Raw genomic sequence first — 17063 nt, 5'->3', positions numbered from 1 at the left:
TTTGTGATGATACATTGCCAGGTCAAAAACTGTGAAACTGTTAGCATGATATGGACTTCAAACCGGTCTTGGGCAATATGTCGATACACAGTCATACCTTGGAAGTCGAATGGAATCCGTTCTGGAAGTCCGTTCGACTTCCAAAACATTCGAAAACAAAATTGCGGCTTCCGATTGGCTGCAGGAAGCTCCTGCAGCCAATCAGAAGCTGCGGAAGCCCTGTCAGACGTTCAGGAGCCAAAACATCCGAGTTCCAGGGCGTTCGGGATCCAAGGTATGACTGTATTGCCCAGCTCTATGGGTAGGTTGTGTACATGGCTTCCCGTTAACCATTTGTTCACCCCACACATTTCCAGTGCATTTCCTCGCCACTTTCCTAACTGCTCAATACCCCCTGGTTGTTGTTGTTGTTGTTTTTGGGTTTCTTTTTAGTGGATTTGTTGTGCTCATACGAGAAGCCTTTTAATTCTTTTTTACTTGTGCAAGCCTACATTCCCCATAATGCACTTGAGCCTCTCCCGAAACAGTCTGGAGGTGTCCTTAATTGCTCCACATGCTTTCCCCACTTCTGACCGGTTAGGGAAAGGTGGCTTTAATTACTGGTTTTGTTGCATTCTGTAATCCCTGCCCCTTTAAAAACAACAACAATGAAATAGTGGTGTTTTGCTGTTTAAAAATGAAAGGGTGGGGTGGGGTGGGGAATAAAAAGAGGAAATCCTGCTACACAGCTACAGTTGTTCTCTGGATGTTGGGGCGTATTATCGGCCCACAATGAAATTCAGGGAGGGCCAGAGGCACCGCCGGTAAGGGGGGTGGGAACATACCCCAGGAGAAATAGACGCACAGAGAGAAACGGGGATATTACTCCAGGGGCACTCTGGCTAAGCTTGATGGTTCACCTTTATCTCTCCCTGTAACCTCCTCTTCCCTCACTCCCGCAAATGGAATGCCGAGCCTTTTTGCACACGGAGGAATAATTTTTTAAAAATAGCTTTTAATGGAGTAGGTCATACAAAATGTGTGCAACATTCATAACCCCCCCCCCCCCACAACAAATCACTCCTCAAAATGGAACGAATAAAACAGCACGCAAATAAATAAATAAATAAATAAATAAAAACGTGAAAATGAGGAAGTTATTCAACAAACCCCTCGCCTTTAAAAAAAAAAAACATTTTAAAAGTTGGCACATGGATCCTCGGCACATTAAAATAACAACAACAAAAACAAATTTATACCCCAGCCACTCTGGGCGGCTTCCGACAAAAGAATAAAAATACATTAAAACATCAGTCATAAAAAAAACTTCCCTAAACAAATCTTGGCCCCCTTCGTCTTATCGTCGGGTGTCTTACTAGCAGGAGACTGGGGCCGGCGTTTAAATAAATAAATAAATAAATAAATACGCACATTAAATAAAAAATGTTAAATAAAAGCACGAGAGCATGTGTGCTATCAATAAATTAAGTACGTCGATTAAATACAATGAAAAGCGTACGACTTGGACGCACGAATCCACCCTTCTGCGTTGGGCTTCCCTCCTCCGATCTTAGTTTGCATTCCTGGCTAACGCTGCACAATGGGAAATGACTCTTGCCACCACGACGGCAAAGGACTGCAGGCGAAGCAGGATGGGGTCCTGCAAGGCTTGCATCTCCCATTCTGTCGAAATGGGAGGGAGGTCTGGGCTGCTGCTTTCCATATTTCCTCCAACCTGTAGGAGAGAAAAGTATCGGGGTTAAGAATGCAGGAAAGAGCCCTGCTGTTGAATAAAGGAAAAACATAGGCCAGCATCCTGTTTAGGGCTGGGCGATAATCTGGTTTTCATCAACGCGAAAAATCGCCCGCTAAAACACCTCAATATACCGATATATCACGATGTCTTAAATAAGGATTAGACTAGGTAGAGGCACTGGGTGGCTTCATGGTCGTTTTTCTTGCACCGTGATCTTTGCATAGCTCGCGTACGTCATGATTCGTGTTCTATTGTCAGGTCAAAAATGGTGGAACCAATATCACGATACGGATTTCAGCTGGCTTGAGCTTCGGTGTGTAAATAGGATAATGGTACAAAACCAAATTTATAGTAAGTCAAGTATGGAGAAAATAAAGTTTGAGGAATTAAAATCAGGAATGCAAGGGGAAGATCGGAGCTCTTGGCAAATTTAATCACAAGTGGATGTACAAAGCAAGCATTAGTTAAAGAATGAATAATTTCCATTTCGCCTATAATATCTGTTGTATACTTCTGCTATAAAGTTTTCAATCAATAAAGCACTCAAAAGCAAAAGCAAAAACTGGTTTGGGATGATATATTGCTTGGCCCTAATCCTGTTCTCACAATGGCCCGCCAAATGGTCCTGGGAAGCCTGTAGGTGCAAAAACTCTCTCCCCCTCCTCCTGTGATCTTCAGAAACTAGTACCACACTGCCTTTGACAGGAGGTACTACCTAGTCATCTGGGTCAGTAGCCTTATCCTCCCAAAAAGTTAAATATGCTTCCTGCCAAGGTGTCTACTTTTGTAACAATGCCTCTGCCCTTATCCCACACTATATAAGCTTAGAAAGACACGTGACCAGTGTTACTGTGAAAGCAAACCAACCCTGGTGATTTCATGATCGCTATTGCAGGACTGCTGTTTTGCCGGATCGTTTTTTTGACCGCTGACAATTCAGCAAGAATGTGATTTGTTGGGTGGGTGGGTCCCCAGGCAAGTGGATCCAGGGGGATATTGCACACTTTATAATTTGTAGGTGATGCAGTACATCTTGGCATGTATGTGAAGGAAGTACGTAACCCACAGAGCGTTTGCATAGCGAGTTTCAGTTCAGCTGCACAACACTCCGTATATCTGAATCAGCCACCAGCCATTGCAATAAAACACAATACGATATACAAGGAATAAAGATTTAAAAAGTCAATTATATAAAATACATTTTGGGGGTTCAGATCAATAGTCAAATAGTGGATCTTCTTCTAATTGCCCCGGCTAAAAACCTTGCAACCTTTGCTGTCGCCTGCTCATCTTGTTCTGCCAAGAGAAAGGACACTGTGGTGGCAGCGGCTGGGCGACCCAGAATGGACAATAAAAGAGGGGTGATAGCTTCACTCAAGTCTTTATAAAAAGTGCAAGTCAGAAGGACATGCGCCACCAATTCGGTACTGCCATCTCCACAGAGACACAGCCGTTTTTCTTGTGGAATTTGTTGGAATCGTCCCTCAAGTACAGCCGAAGGCGATATATTCAATCTTGTGAGAGTAAAAGCGCGTCTATATTTTGGAATTGCTAAATTATGCAGATAGGGTGCCAAAGAGTCGAGATGGGTAGATGGGAAATAGTTGTACCACGGGCAAAAATATCCTTATTGTGGCCAAATTGTTCTGTCAGCTGCATAACACTGGAAAAATGAGTCACGGCAAGTGGAATTCAGGGATTTTGCTGGTCCCAAGCGCTTTCCCTGGGAAAACGCGCATTTTATAACTGAATCGGAGCAAATAGCAATCTGCAGAAAACCTGATTGCTGTTTGCTCGAATTCAGCGGCAAAATGTGGGTTTACCTGGGGAAAGCTCTGGGACAAAAATAAGTGCTCGGAGACGGACCTGGTGCCTAGAAAGGCAAAACAAAGGTAAGGAAGGATGAGTTCTGTGTTCCTTCACTTTCACTGCCACCTGTAGGCTGTCTGTGCATCCGATTTTTGCCTCTTCAGCCACTAGAGCTATGCCATCTTTCCAGCTCCCCTAAAGGAAGACTGCCGTTCAGTGGGACTCCTGGGTTTTAAGTACTTTATATCCATTGAGATCCGGCCACCTCCTAGCACAGGAGGAAGTGAGCAGCCGCAAGCTAGGGATTTATTGCCCTACTTGGAGCACTTTAATGCAGTTAAATTGCACCAATCTAAATCTCTGGTCCCATGCTTGAGTCCCTCCCGCAAAATAGAGACAGTGTGCAGGCATCTGTGGGTGGGTGACTTATATTTTTGTGATTATGGTTTGTTTGTTTTAACTGTTAAAATGTTTTAAAACCTGTCTTTAAATTGTTGTAAATAGCCCTGGGACGAAGGGCTTGGTAATAAATTTCAAAGAATTGTGGTGTGAGAAGGGACCCCAAGAACCATCTAGCCCAGCCCCCAGTAATGCAGAAATCTCAACTAAATCATACATGACAGATGGCCTCTGTTTAAAAGCCTCCAAGGAAGGAGAGCCCACAACCTCTCGAAGGAGGCCGTTCCACTGTTGAATGGCTTTTACTGTCGGAAAGTTCTTCCTGGTGTTTAGTCGGAATCTCCTTTCTTGGAACTTGAAGCCCCTGGTTCGAGTCCTACCCTCCAGAGCAGCATTTAAGATGATGATGATGATGATGATACAACGGCATATACAACCATATGTAGCCGGTCTGTGCAGAGGGAATGCAAATGTAACCATCTGCATTTGGGACTTGGGGACTCTTGCAAAGCAGAACAAGACTGGAACTTTGGTTGTTCTGTCCTAGCGTAGCTAGACTCAGGTGTGCCTTCTTCACAACTCCCGCTTCCTTCTATATTATCTCCCTTTCCACTTTCTTCACCAACTGTTTAGCTCACTGGTCTTCTAGGATTGTGCCGTAAGGCAGTGACGTTAGCATGGTTGCTTAAAAAATAATAATCCATGTCATGTCCGTGTGCCTGTGCACTGTTTGCTTCATTGACTCTTTCAATTTGCCTCCAAGCTTCATGCATGATCCTGAGGCCTCCCTGTGGCCAAACCCATTCAACCCCTATAAAACATGTACCCACCTTTGAAACGAGTTGCAGTAGTTTATACAGGGTCTTTTTGAGCTCAGTCTTTGACTCCGGGGGGAAAAGGTGCACCAGAAGTTTATGATAATGGTGAAGTCCTTGGTGGATTTTTCCCAGGCAGCCCTAGGAAGGAGAGTAGAAACTTATTTTATTCTGTTAATTTAAAGGACAGGCTCCGACCGCAGCAAGCATCAGATGTTGCAGTGTTGGATGCTAAACTGCTGAGAGTCACATGTAAGAGTCACAAAACTGCTGAGAGTCACAGCCTTTGATCTTGAAATTCTGGTCCCTAATTTGATGTTATGAGAGCAGGCTAAAGGCTCCTGCAGGCGTCATCGGTTTTTTTTTTAATGCATTCATGGTGATTAGGGCTCATGATGCTGTTGGGGTGGTTATATGCAACCTCGTTTTCAGTACTGATGACGCCTGCAATACTTTCAGGTTGGCTGTACAGTACTGCTTTGCTTCCCATAGGTCCTGGGACTTCGTCCTGAAATTCTCTAACATTTTATACCCCAAATGTTTGGGGGTGGTTGTTGCTTTCCTACCACTTGTGTTGTCAGGGCCGTCTTAGGGAGATCGGCCTCCGTGGCGCGGCGATCACTCCGGCGCCCCCGGCGTGCCGCCTCTCCGCCGCCTCCCGCACTTGCCGCCCCTCGGGAGGGGGGGTGGGGGAGCGGGGGGTGAGGGGCGTGGCGCTGGAGCGGCGCGGGGCTCTGCGCGCCCTTCCAGTGCTCCCGGGATGGGAGGCGAGGGCGGCCAGATCACAGCCTGCCCAGAAGCGGCATGGGTGGTGGCGGCTGTGCTGCCGGCGCGTGAGCGCCCGGCCGCCAGCCCGCCCCCACGGAGGGGGGCGCCCGGTATGCCGGCGGGCTCGCGGGGGCGCCCCTGGGGGGGCCGGCGCCCTGGCGCGGCGCGCCACTAGCCCCTATGGATGAGATGGCCCTGTGTGTTGTGCTACGGAGGAACAGTTTCCCCCTCCAGACAGAAACAATGGGGAAGTATCACAGGATAACTAATAAAGAAGAAAGATGTGTGAATGGCCCAATATTAATCCACAGCCAATACTATACTGCATCAATGACATGTTGATGATTACATCTTAAAAAAAAAAACACCAGTCTGGAGGGGGCCCTTAAGTTATGAGGCCCAACTTCTGTCAAAGCCGTTGGTCCCGTCTTTCCCCGTTGTTTTTCTCACTGCCTGACCGCCCACCACCTGGTGGGAGGGGGGCAGTGACCCTGTGCCACTGAATAGACCAGGGGTCAGCAAACATTTTCAGCAGGGGGCCAGTCCACTGTCCACTGTGGGGGGCCGGATAATATTTTGGGGGGAAAATGAATGAATTCTTATGCCCCACAAATAAGAATTCACAGAATTAACGTAGCAATGCAATAAAATGCAATGCCAGAATATTGTCACTTTGACAATACTGGAAATGTTAACTAATGTACGAGCAGTAATTACGAAAGGGAAAGCTGATGGATACGGATAAAAGAAAAAAGAAAAGCGAATTAGAGATAACCATGAAATAAAATCTGCAATAAGGGGCAATCAATTATCCAAGAAGGGGGTGGCAAATCATTTTTTTAAAAAAAAAGTTGTAAAATTTGCTTAATCTGTTATGGATTTGTTAAAAATTTGGAAAACCCATAAAAATTAACTGGCAAGAAAAATACAAGGCAAGAAATAAAAGCAATGGAAGAAATAATACAAATTTAATGAATAATAATGACAACAATAATAATAATAATAATGACAACAACAACAACAACAACAACAACAACAACAACAACAACAACAACAACAACAACAACAACAACAGCAATTAAAAAGCAATGTGGATCTGCTGAAGGAAGCTTGTAGTCCGTAGGCCACGGTTTAGGAACCCTTAGACCAGACCTTCCAGTGCCAGAACTGAAAACAGACTCTCAACTCTTCGCTCATCCCTTAGGTTTGTAAGAAAGAGTCTGGATAATTATATAGTGTGTGGTATAACAACTTTCTTCCTGCCTTCAGGGAACCATTTCCACATCTAAGTGCTTGCCAAGGAAACTCTGAGTGTCTGCTGTGGAACTTCCTAGTTGTTGCTACGCTTTGTGGGACAAGTTCCAGTGCACGTTCTTGGTTTGGAAGAGGGCACTATGTCAAGTTGCCTCTTGGGTCTTCTCCATGTTACCAGAGGGAATGACCGTGACTTCGGGGAAACACCCAGCAATCCACTGTGGCTGCATATCTCGCTGGAACGTCAGTTGTCTTCCAGAGAAATCTATTTGCCAGTTGACAAACTAATGCTATGCTTCCAGCAAGGGAACCCAACTTCACCCAGAATGCAGTTTTGATAGCATTATCCTAATTGAATGGGATGCAGGTAGCGCTGTGGGTTAAACCACAGAGCCTAGGGCTTGCCGATCAGAAGGTCGGCAGTTCGAATCCCCGCGACGGGGTGAGCTCCCGTTGCTTGGTCCCAGCTCCTGCCCACCTAACAGTTCAAAAGCATGTCAAGTGCAAGTAGATAAATAGGTACCGCTCCGGCGAGAAGGTAAACGTCGTTTCTGTGCGTTGCTCTGGTTTGCCAGAAGCGGCACAGTCATGCTGGCCACATGACCTGGAAGCTGTCTGCGGACAAACACCGGCTCCCTCGGCCTATAGAGCGAGATGAGCATGCAACCCCAGAGTCATCCGTGTACCTTTACCTTTACCTTTAAACAGGCTGTCTACAACTTTTGTTGTTTTTTGCTGCAACAGACTAATACCCCCCTGGAAATAGATACAGACAGACTTTATTGTTGTTGTTCCCCACATTCTGAAGTTAAATAAAGTTGCGGCCAATTTGAACTCATACTTTGGTCTCTCGTCTCTTTCTTTGGGGGGTAGGCTCTACGCACAGGGTTCAGCGCGTGCGCTCGCAAAAACACTTACCATTTTATTATTGTCCAACGAATCTGGATCACATTTGTCTCTGCATTCAATCCTCTGGGGAAGTGGAACAGACGCATTTACCTCCTGCGGGGGTGGGGTGAGAAAGAGAAACTCAGTGTAAGGATGTATCTTGAGCAGGCCTGAAAACCAGCATCGGGTATTCCTCCTGCCTTGCATTCCACCTTACAATCTCTCTTTCTCACTTCTATTTCATTCACCAACATCACTCAGCTTTCGACGAAGATGGACCCAGATAATAGGGGCTCCCCCGCTTAACATCTCTGCTACCCAGTTACAACTGCTGCTTTTTGCATAGTATCTGAAATTGTGGAGGGGCCGAGCCTGAAAGTGCAATTCAAGTAAACCCTGGTTGAACTTTGGTTCTGTTTTGAAATTATGCTGAACAGGTGATCATGCCCTAATAGACAACAGGGTGGGCAACCTCAGTACCGGAAGCCAAGTCCTCAGTACTCTGGGTCCTTCTGTCTGGTCCCTGGGATTCTCCCCAGATCACACCCCCTCCCACCCCACCAGCCCTGCTTTGCACCTTGAGTACTTTTACCTGGATGATATGCACCTTCGAGCTCAGATAATAAATAGCAGAGAGTGTTCTGGGGCAGCAGCACTCACCTGACTTCTGTTCAGTTGTGCTGCTGCTGCATACGGGGAGGTAGAGAGATGTAGGGGTGAGATGGCAGAGAGGTTGGTGCCGCGGTGCAAATGCATCAGGGGATCTGTTCCAGTAATCCTGCCAGTGTCTGTTTGCACCGCGCCAACCTTTCTGTTCCCCTTCTGCCTCCCAGTAAACAGCCACCACGTGACCGGGGGTCAGGTGAGTGGCCTGTTCACCACGCTATTTCAGACCATCCAAGTGTCCCTATTTTCCAGGGATAATCCCAGTTTTACAGAAGCCGTCCCGGATTCTGAATTGATCCTGGATTTGATCCTGCTTTCCCTTAGGACGGGGGTCTGCAACCCACGGCTCCGGAGCCGCATGCGGCTCTTTTGCACCTTTGCTGCGGCTCCGGGCAGGGCCGGTGCGTTTAGCGACGAAATGTAGGGGGCGCTGTGCCGCGCTGCTGGCCCACCTGCGCCCACCCACTTCTCTACCTTGCCAGCGGCTGTGCTGCTCATGCGTGCCTCATTTCGTGCCAGCGCAGGCGCAGCAGCAGACCGCAGCAGCTTCCCTCCTTGGCGCCTGTCCCGGCGCTTGTGTTTGGCTGCTGCTGCTGGAGCTGCTGGCTGCTGCGATTAGATGAGGCGTGACGACTCGACGAGGTAAGGAGGCAGCTGCGGGCTGGGCCAGGGGCGGCGTGTGGCGGGCGAGGGGGAAGCCATCTTTTATAAAAGTGGAAGGGCCCGGCTCCAGGACATGTGGCAGTCTGGGAAGGAAAAGGAAGCCCGGCTGTTCAGCTAAGGCAGTGTTTTTCAACCACTGTTCCGCGGCACACTAGTGTGCCGCGAGATGTTGCCTGGTGTGCCGTGGGAAAAATTGAAAAATTACTTTATATATAGTCAATATAGGCACAGAGTTCAATTTTTTAACATTTTCTAATGGTGGTGTGCCTCGTGATTTTTTTCATGAAACAAGTGTGCCTTTGCCCAAAAAAGGTTGAAAAACACTGAGCTAAGGGGTGAGATGGGCGCGGGAAAAAGCTCAGGGGACGACCGGTCCCGGGCTCTGTTTCGGGGGCGCGCAGGAGACTTCCCTTAAGCAGCGTGGCAAAAGGGGCCCGAGCATGGGCGTACCGGCGGGGGGGCAGGAGGGGGCAGAAGCGGGAGTCCCATGGACTGAAAGAAGGGTTTTATCCATTCTGAAGGAATGTTTTCCCGCGCCTGCAGGGGGGACGTGATCAGCCCCCTGCTTCAGCCCCTCTCAGCTGCCTTGCCCAGCCCCTCTGCTGGCCAATAGTGATTTGGGGCAGTGTGCATGCTGTGTGCTTTTGCATAAGTTTGCTAAACTTTTAGGGTTGCATTTGTGCTGTTCATGGGGCGGAAGTATTCTGGGGGGTTGCAGCGTCAGGCGTTCGGACGGTTCCTTTAATACAGTGCTTGTTGTTTGGCTGCGGGGGGGGGGGCGTTTCGTGATATTTTGCCATTTTGCCTTCATTACCTGCTCTTCATTACCTGTCTAAATTGTGCTATGAGCTTCTGGGTGTTTATATTCTTGTGGGCCGCTTCTGGGTGTTTATATTCTTGTGGGTTTTGCGGCTCCCAGTTTTTTTTCCTCTTCGGAAACGGGTCCAAGTGGCTCTTTTTGTCTTAAAGGTTGCAGACCCCTGCCTTAGGACATCCCTATTTTCATCGGAGAAATGTTGAAGGGTATGGAGTTATGTGACGCCTGAGCCAATGAGATAAGTAACTATATAGAGCCTTTAGAAGATATCTGAAGGTAGCCCTGTATAGGGAAGTTTAAAAAAAAAAGTTTGATGTTTTTGTATAAGTTGGAAGCCACCAAGAGTGGCTGGGGCAACCCAGTCAGATAGACAGGGTATAAATAATAAAATTATTATTATTAAGGAATAGGACGTCCCTATTTTCATTGGAGACATCACCTTGCCAACAAAGGTCCGTATAGTTAAAGCTATGGTTTTCCCAGTAGTAATGTATGGAAGTGAGAGCTGGATCATAAAGAAGGCTGATCGCCGAAGAATTGATGCTTTTGAATTATGGTGCTGGAGGAGACTCTTGAGAGTCCCATGGACTGTGAAAAGATCAAACCTATCCATTCTGAAGGAAATCAGCCCTGAGTGCTCACTGGAAGGACAGATCCTGAAGCTGAGGCTCCAATACTTTGGCCACCTCATGAGAAGAGAAGACTCCCTTGAAAAGACCCTGATGTTGGGAAAGATTGAGGGCACAAGGAGAAGGGGACGACAGAGGGCGAGATAGTTGGACAGTGTTCTCGAAGCTACCAACATGAGTCTGACCAAATTGCGGGCGGCAGTAGAAGACAGGAGTGCCTGGCGTGCTCTGGTCCATGGGGTCACGAAGAGTCAGACACAACTAAACGACTAAACAACAACAACAACAACAACAACAACATTTTCATTGGAGAAATGTTGGAGGGTATGTTGTCTGCTCTTGCTGGTAATGCTACTTGGTTGCCTGGAGGGAGGGTAATGAGATGTTTGTGTGTGTAGAAACTAGCCTACTAGCCTCAGGTAATATATTCAGGTTGTTTGCTTGGCCCACCTTTGTCTCTGATCCCACCCACCATTGACATGAAGGTTGCTCTGAAAGGAATGCAGCTTTCAAGCTAGAAAAGATTTGCAGCAGGCACTTCCAGGGGTTTGAGAACGGTACCTGTCAACCTGTCACTTTCTTTATGTGTGTGTGTGTTTGTCAGATCATTCCCTGTTTGCCCCTAATATTGGAAACAGTCCAACGGATCTTAGCTACACATCTACACATAGCAGAGTGGGGATTTGAACCCTGGTCTCCCAGGTCCTGACCCGACTCTAACCTCTGCACCACACTCTCTAACGCTGATGGCAGCCCTTTTCCTTTCTAGAGTTGCCTGGTTCTCCTTTGCATCTAGTTACTCGAGAGCACAGGTGGCTAGGCTGCGGCCCTCCTGGTATTGTTGGACTCCTCATACTTGGCCAGCAGTCAAGGACGATGGGAATTGCACTGGCTTAGAGTGAGCAGATTAGAAACCATCCAAAGATATACCGTATTTTTCCGTCTATTTTGGGGGACTCCGGTTTAATAAAATGGGGGAAGATCTATCAGTGTATAAGACGCCCCCAAAATTTGGACATTATTTTTAAGGGAAAAACCTAGTCTTATACATGGAAAAATACGGCAAGTCCTAGCTCTATATCATTATGGTTCAGCAGCCCACAGTAAGGTTAAGGTCCAGTAAGGTTAAAACCATCTGAAGCATTAGGCTACATCTGAGTGGTGGAATTTTAACTGTTAGACTCGCAGGCTTCCTCAAACTCGGCCCTCCAGATGTTTTTTGGCCTACAACTCCCACGATCCCTAGCTAGCAGGACCAGTGGTCAGGGGTGGTGGGAGTTGTAGTCTCAAAATATCTGGAGGGCTGAGTTTGAGGAAGCCTGCCTTAGAGAATGGTAAAAGTATGGAGTTTCCGCTCACAATCATGTGAAATCAAGGACCAATTATGCTGCAATATTAGAATATTAAACGGGGGAAACAAACAAACAGCAATTGCATCACCTCACAAGGTTTCAAAACGAACAGGAACGAGATAGAATGCGAAACTTTTCAAACCACATGTGAGGAGGAGTTGCCGTTTTTAAAATGTGCTGGGTCAGACTTCACTGTTTATTCATTGCTGTGAAGAGAGCCATGGGAAATGTTCCGTGCAGTTGTTTGTGTAATTCTTAACTCCCTGCTAAATGTCACTGGGTAAAGATGCTAGCTTGTCATGTGACACAGTCAAGTACCTTGTGTCACATCATACACAGTTGAATGTCTTGAGACTGACATGTGGCAAGGGTGGAGAAACTCAAAAAGAAAGGGATGCTATATAGAACAAATGCAAATAAAACTGGTGTGCACATGTGCCCTGCTTTGTTTTATTTCACCAATTATTGAAAGGTATAAAGGTAAAGGTACCCCTGACCACTAGGTCCCGTCGTGGACGACTCTGGGGTTGCGGCGCTCATCTTGCTTTACTGGCCAAGGGAGCCGGCGTTTGTCCACAGACAGCTTCCAGGTCATGTGGCCAGCATGACTAAGCCGCTTCTGGTGAACCAGAGCAGCGCACGGAAACACCGTTTACCTTCCTGCCGGAGTGGTACCTATTTATCTACTTGCACTTTGACGTGCTTTCAAACTGCTAGGTGGGCAGGAGCTGGGACCGAGCAACGGGAGCTCACCCTGTCGCGGGGATTCGAACCGCCGACCTTCTGATCAGCAAGCCCTAGGCCACAGCGCCACCCGTTGTCAAAACCCTTTGCTCGGGGCAGTTCCCTTCAGGTTGGCTCTGGGGGTGCTGCCTGGCTCCAGCAGTAAATAAAGAGAGGGTATCTATGGCCTTATCTATTATTTAAACCAGTGTTTCCCAAACTTGTGTCACCAGCTGTTGTTGTTTTTTGAACTACAACACCCATCATCCCTAGCTAGCAGGACCAGTTGTCAGGGATGATGGGAATTGTAGTCCCAAAACAGCTGGTGCCCCAAGCTTGGGAAACACAGATTTGAAATGATCCCTGCCTGTGGACAAACTGAGGGGAGTGGGCCTTCCTTGACATGGGTAACTGAAAGTGTTCGATATTTTGAAAGGACAATTTAATACCAGAAAATTCTGGAATGATTTTATAGGAGAACATTGCTCATTAACCATTTTGATGTCCTTCTCCTTCTCTTCTCCAGACTGTGCTAGTCTTTCATAATATGGATCCCTCTGCGAGGCCAAAATTTGGCGCCCCCAAATGGATCTTCTCAATTATGGATCTTTCTCCATTTTTGTGCCCCCTCAACTTGGGGCACACCATCCTAAATCTGGCACTACTTGTGGCGATCTTAGTCTACACCAGCGACTGCCAGTGCAGAGCCAGGGGGTGGTAGTGACTCTGGATTAAGGCTACAATCCTATGCGCATTTACTCAGGAATAACAGCAACTGAAAATAGTGGGACTTACCGGTACTTCTGATTGAAGTAAACATGCATAGGACTGTGAACTTATGTATGTGGTCTGAAGATAATTACTACCTCTTATCTCCCGTTAAAGTAGGGGTTTTGGTGGTCCTCCACATATTATTGTACTCACAACTTCCAGTAGCCCCAGGCAACATGCCCAATGATTAGGGTGATGTGAACTGGTATACCAGCAATTTGTGGTAGAGATGGGTGAATCCATCTATTTCAGTTTTTCTTTTTTTCCAGTCAGATTCAGTTCTCCAGAATTCCACACACACACACGTCATCACGAAACTACACCAGCGTTTTAGCACTGATTCCTCCCAATATACACATGCTCGTATGCAGTTTTGCCAATTGCAGAACAATTTTGGAATGTTTGGAACTCCTTCTCAAGGGGACAGAGTCAGCCTAACATTGGGCACGATCTCTTCTGGCTTTGCCGATCCCTTTATTTGGGGCTGTTTTCAGTTGAGCCAACTGCCTGTGTTTTAATGGTTTATGGCAGAGGTTTTCAACCTTTTTGAGTCCATAGCTCCCTTGACCAACTACAGTCGTACCTTGGTTCGCGAACGCCTTGTGACTCGGAACGTTTTGGCTCCCCCGGAAGTGAGTGTTCCAGTTTGCAAACTTTTTTTGGAAGCTGAACGTCCAACACGGCTTCCGATTGAGTGCAGGAAGCTCCTGCAGCCAATCAGAAGCCGCGCCTTGGTTTTCAAACGTTTTTGGAAGTTGAACAGACTCCGAGAACCAAGGTACGACTGTACATTCTTTCTGCAGCACCCCTGTGGGGGTCAGGAACCCAGTTGTGTCACCCCTTGCCTCCAGAGCCAGCAGCCCCTCACCCTTTTTCAAACACCCTCCCTTGTGGAGTGTTCCCTCAGCCACCTCTCTTCTCCCCTCTCCTTGGGAGTCCTCCGGGCAGCCACTGCCCCTGGTCTCTGAGCTGCCCCCCCCCAAAGAGAGGTACCTTCTCACACTGCCCCACAGGGGCCTGGGAAGCACCCCCTGGCCAGCCCCAGAGGCACCATTCGCCTGCGGAGCTTGTAGCCACGGAAGCTGCAACAAAAATCTGTGCAAGCCTTCAGGAGGCAGAGACACGAGAGGGCATCAGAGGAGGGAGGGAAGGAAAGAGGGAAAGAGGCCAGTGTTGCCCATGGCACCCATGCCCACCATTCAAGGCACCCCAGGGTGCCACAGCACACTGGTTGAAAACCACCAGTTTACAGTGCTGCTGTTTTACAATAGCACTTGCCACCTTAAATTGCTTAATGCTCTGCCAAGAGGAATTAACCAGGTGCCTTATGCGCCAACTTTTAAATGTGTGCAGAATATCTTTCTATCCTGCCAGGTCTATGCAGGCAATTAAGAATACTTCCTTCCACAGTGGTTAATGGATGTCTGGGGTTTTTTTTTTTTTACTTTTTTATATGGATTTTGTTGTACATATTTTTATTGCTACAAACCACTGATATACTTTTAATGATAGATAATAGATTTTTTTATGAATAGAATAATAATAACTAAAACTAGTTTTATAGGAGTGTCCTGCCGGATTATGACAAGTTTTCAGCAGCTGTATGAAATGACTATGTTTTACTGAAATGGATAGAACAGTTTTACGTATAAGCCACTTTATGAGGGTTTTCTGTGAAAGACAGTATGGGGGATTAAATAAATATAACTAAATATAAATGCAAAGCAGTGGCTCCACAACGAGGGATGGGGGAAGAAAGTCAATCTAGTTCTCATTTACAGGTGAATCTCCCTAATCTGCACTTTCTAAAGCAATATGAGAACCAAAAGACAGCCATCCTTTGAAATTCTTTGAACTTCTCCAAATTCTTCAATGCTGACATGGGCATAAAAATGCATATACTGAAGCAAAGTGTGAGTATAAATGCATAAAATGGTGAAAATAACATATCAAAAATGCTTCATATTATGGAAAATTGGTTTGCAGGTATAATAAATAAATAAATAAATAAATTGTACCCTGCCTATCTGACTGGGTTGCCCCAGCCACTCTGGGCAGCTTCCAACAAATATAAAAGCATAATAAAACATCAAACATTAAAAAACCTCCCTAAACAAGGCTGCCTTCAGATGTCTTCTGAAATATGTATTTACGTATCTCCTTGACATCTGACGGGAGGGCACTCCACAGGGTAGGAGCCACTACCAAGAAGGCCCTTTGCCTGGTTCCCTGTAACTTCGTTCCATATACCGGTATATCAGTGCAAAATTGCATACAAAATGCTTGTTGCATTAAAATGCTGGTGGATTTTCATGAAGAGTTTGGGGGGGGGAAACAAATCGCAAACTGAGGTGGAAATGTGGAGAACTGTACCTCATAATAATAAAAAAGGGAAGACACTGATAAAAACTGAAATGGATAGATTTGGCCATTCATCTCCATCACTAAACCGCAACCCTTCCCCTCCAGGTCGCTTTTCTGTGAGGGATGCTCAATCGTGAAACGCCCCACAAACGAACTTTTCTAAACCCTAAGCCAGTTTGGAGAATAGAACGGTTCTGCTTTCAGGCTAATTGTCAGTGTCCGTTCTTTGCTATCCTTTAATTCGTTTCCTTACCAAATTTGCTCCTTTACATTCCAGCCCTCCACTGGCATGCGTCCCCAATGTTTGCCAATTCAGGATACCATTTCATATGCATCTGACAAAGTGGTCCAGAAAAGGCATAGGCCATAATAAACGAGCCTTTAAAAGTGTCACGATGCAAAGGTCTTCGCTGTTGGAGCTCTGTCGCGATCCACGCTCCCCTTTGGAACCTCAGACCACTTTGCTGAGCGAAAGCAGGCAATTCTATTTTTACTCACCATCACCTTCTCCTTCTCTAGCCTCAACTTCCACAACTCGCTGAGTATCTCCTGCGAGGCATCTTTGCAATCCTGCCAGGAAGGCTTGTTTTCCCTGGGCAGCCTCATCCCTCTGGAAGCAGCAACCAGCAGCAGCAAGAAGCCCAGAAGGCAGCTTGCCCTGAGGTTCCTTGAGTTGTTCTGCATCTCTGAGGAATTCAGATGGAGCCTGAGATGATTCACGAGGACTTGCCTTGAGACTGATTGTTTGAGGAACCAGGATCCCTCTATTTATATTCTCTTCCACAGGTTGACTCAGGCAAATAGTGGGGATTTCCCTTCTGGGCCTGACAGGTGGGGATTGTACTACAACTGCAGTGATGTCAGGGAGCAGAGCTAAGTCCAGCAGATCCCATTCATGGTGACAGTGACACTGCTAAGTCCACTGGAAGAAAAGCAGAAGTGATACCGTGGTCTGGGCACTCCAGTGTGGATTGTGGGTCACCTCAGAAATTGGTTCATTTGCCTAATGGGTTAAGAGCGTAGGCATCTCCAAGCAGGGTGGGCAAAGCACAAAACTCCCCTTTTTCTCCCTACCTGCACAAAGAAAATCCAAATCATACATCATCTAATACCTATGTCAGAAAATTATCTGGGAAGAGGAAACTAAGAAGCTGGCCTTCTATTTCCCCAGCTCCCACCAGTCCCTCAGTGCCCCTTTCTCGACCACACATACAATGGTAGCTCGGGTTACAGACGCTTCAGGTTACAGACTCCACAAACTCAGAAAAAGCACCTCGGGTTAAGAACTTTGCTTCGGGATGAGAACAGAAATCGCACGGCGGTGGCAGCGGGAGGCCCCATTAGCTAAAGTGGTACCTCAGGTTAAGAACAGTTTCAGGTTAAGAACGGACCTCCAGAACGAATTAAGTT

The 17063-nt window shown here is 46.9% G+C and overlaps 1 protein-coding gene across 1 annotated transcript; it reads right to left on the bottom strand.

Moving 5' to 3' along the window:
• Positions 1-162: 162 nt before the first annotated feature.
• IL23A (interleukin 23 subunit alpha) lies at positions 163-16579 on the bottom strand (the record flags this gene model as incomplete). Its single annotated transcript, XM_033142653.1, has 5 exons — positions 16158-16579; positions 7699-7782; positions 4774-4899; positions 1572-1720; positions 163-178 (listed from the first exon to the last, which is right to left on the bottom strand). Coding segments are annotated over exons 1-5 (555 nt in total), but the record flags the coding sequence as incomplete, so codon positions are not given.
• Positions 16580-17063: the final 484 nt, after the last annotated feature.

This window comes from Lacerta agilis, chromosome 2 (assembly GCF_009819535.1).
Source record: "Lacerta agilis isolate rLacAgi1 chromosome 2, rLacAgi1.pri, whole genome shotgun sequence".
Taxonomy (NCBI): Eukaryota; Metazoa; Chordata; class Lepidosauria; order Squamata; family Lacertidae; genus Lacerta; species Lacerta agilis.
Note: the sequence above shows the minus strand (reverse complement) of the source record. Positions and strands in the feature narration are given on the sequence as shown.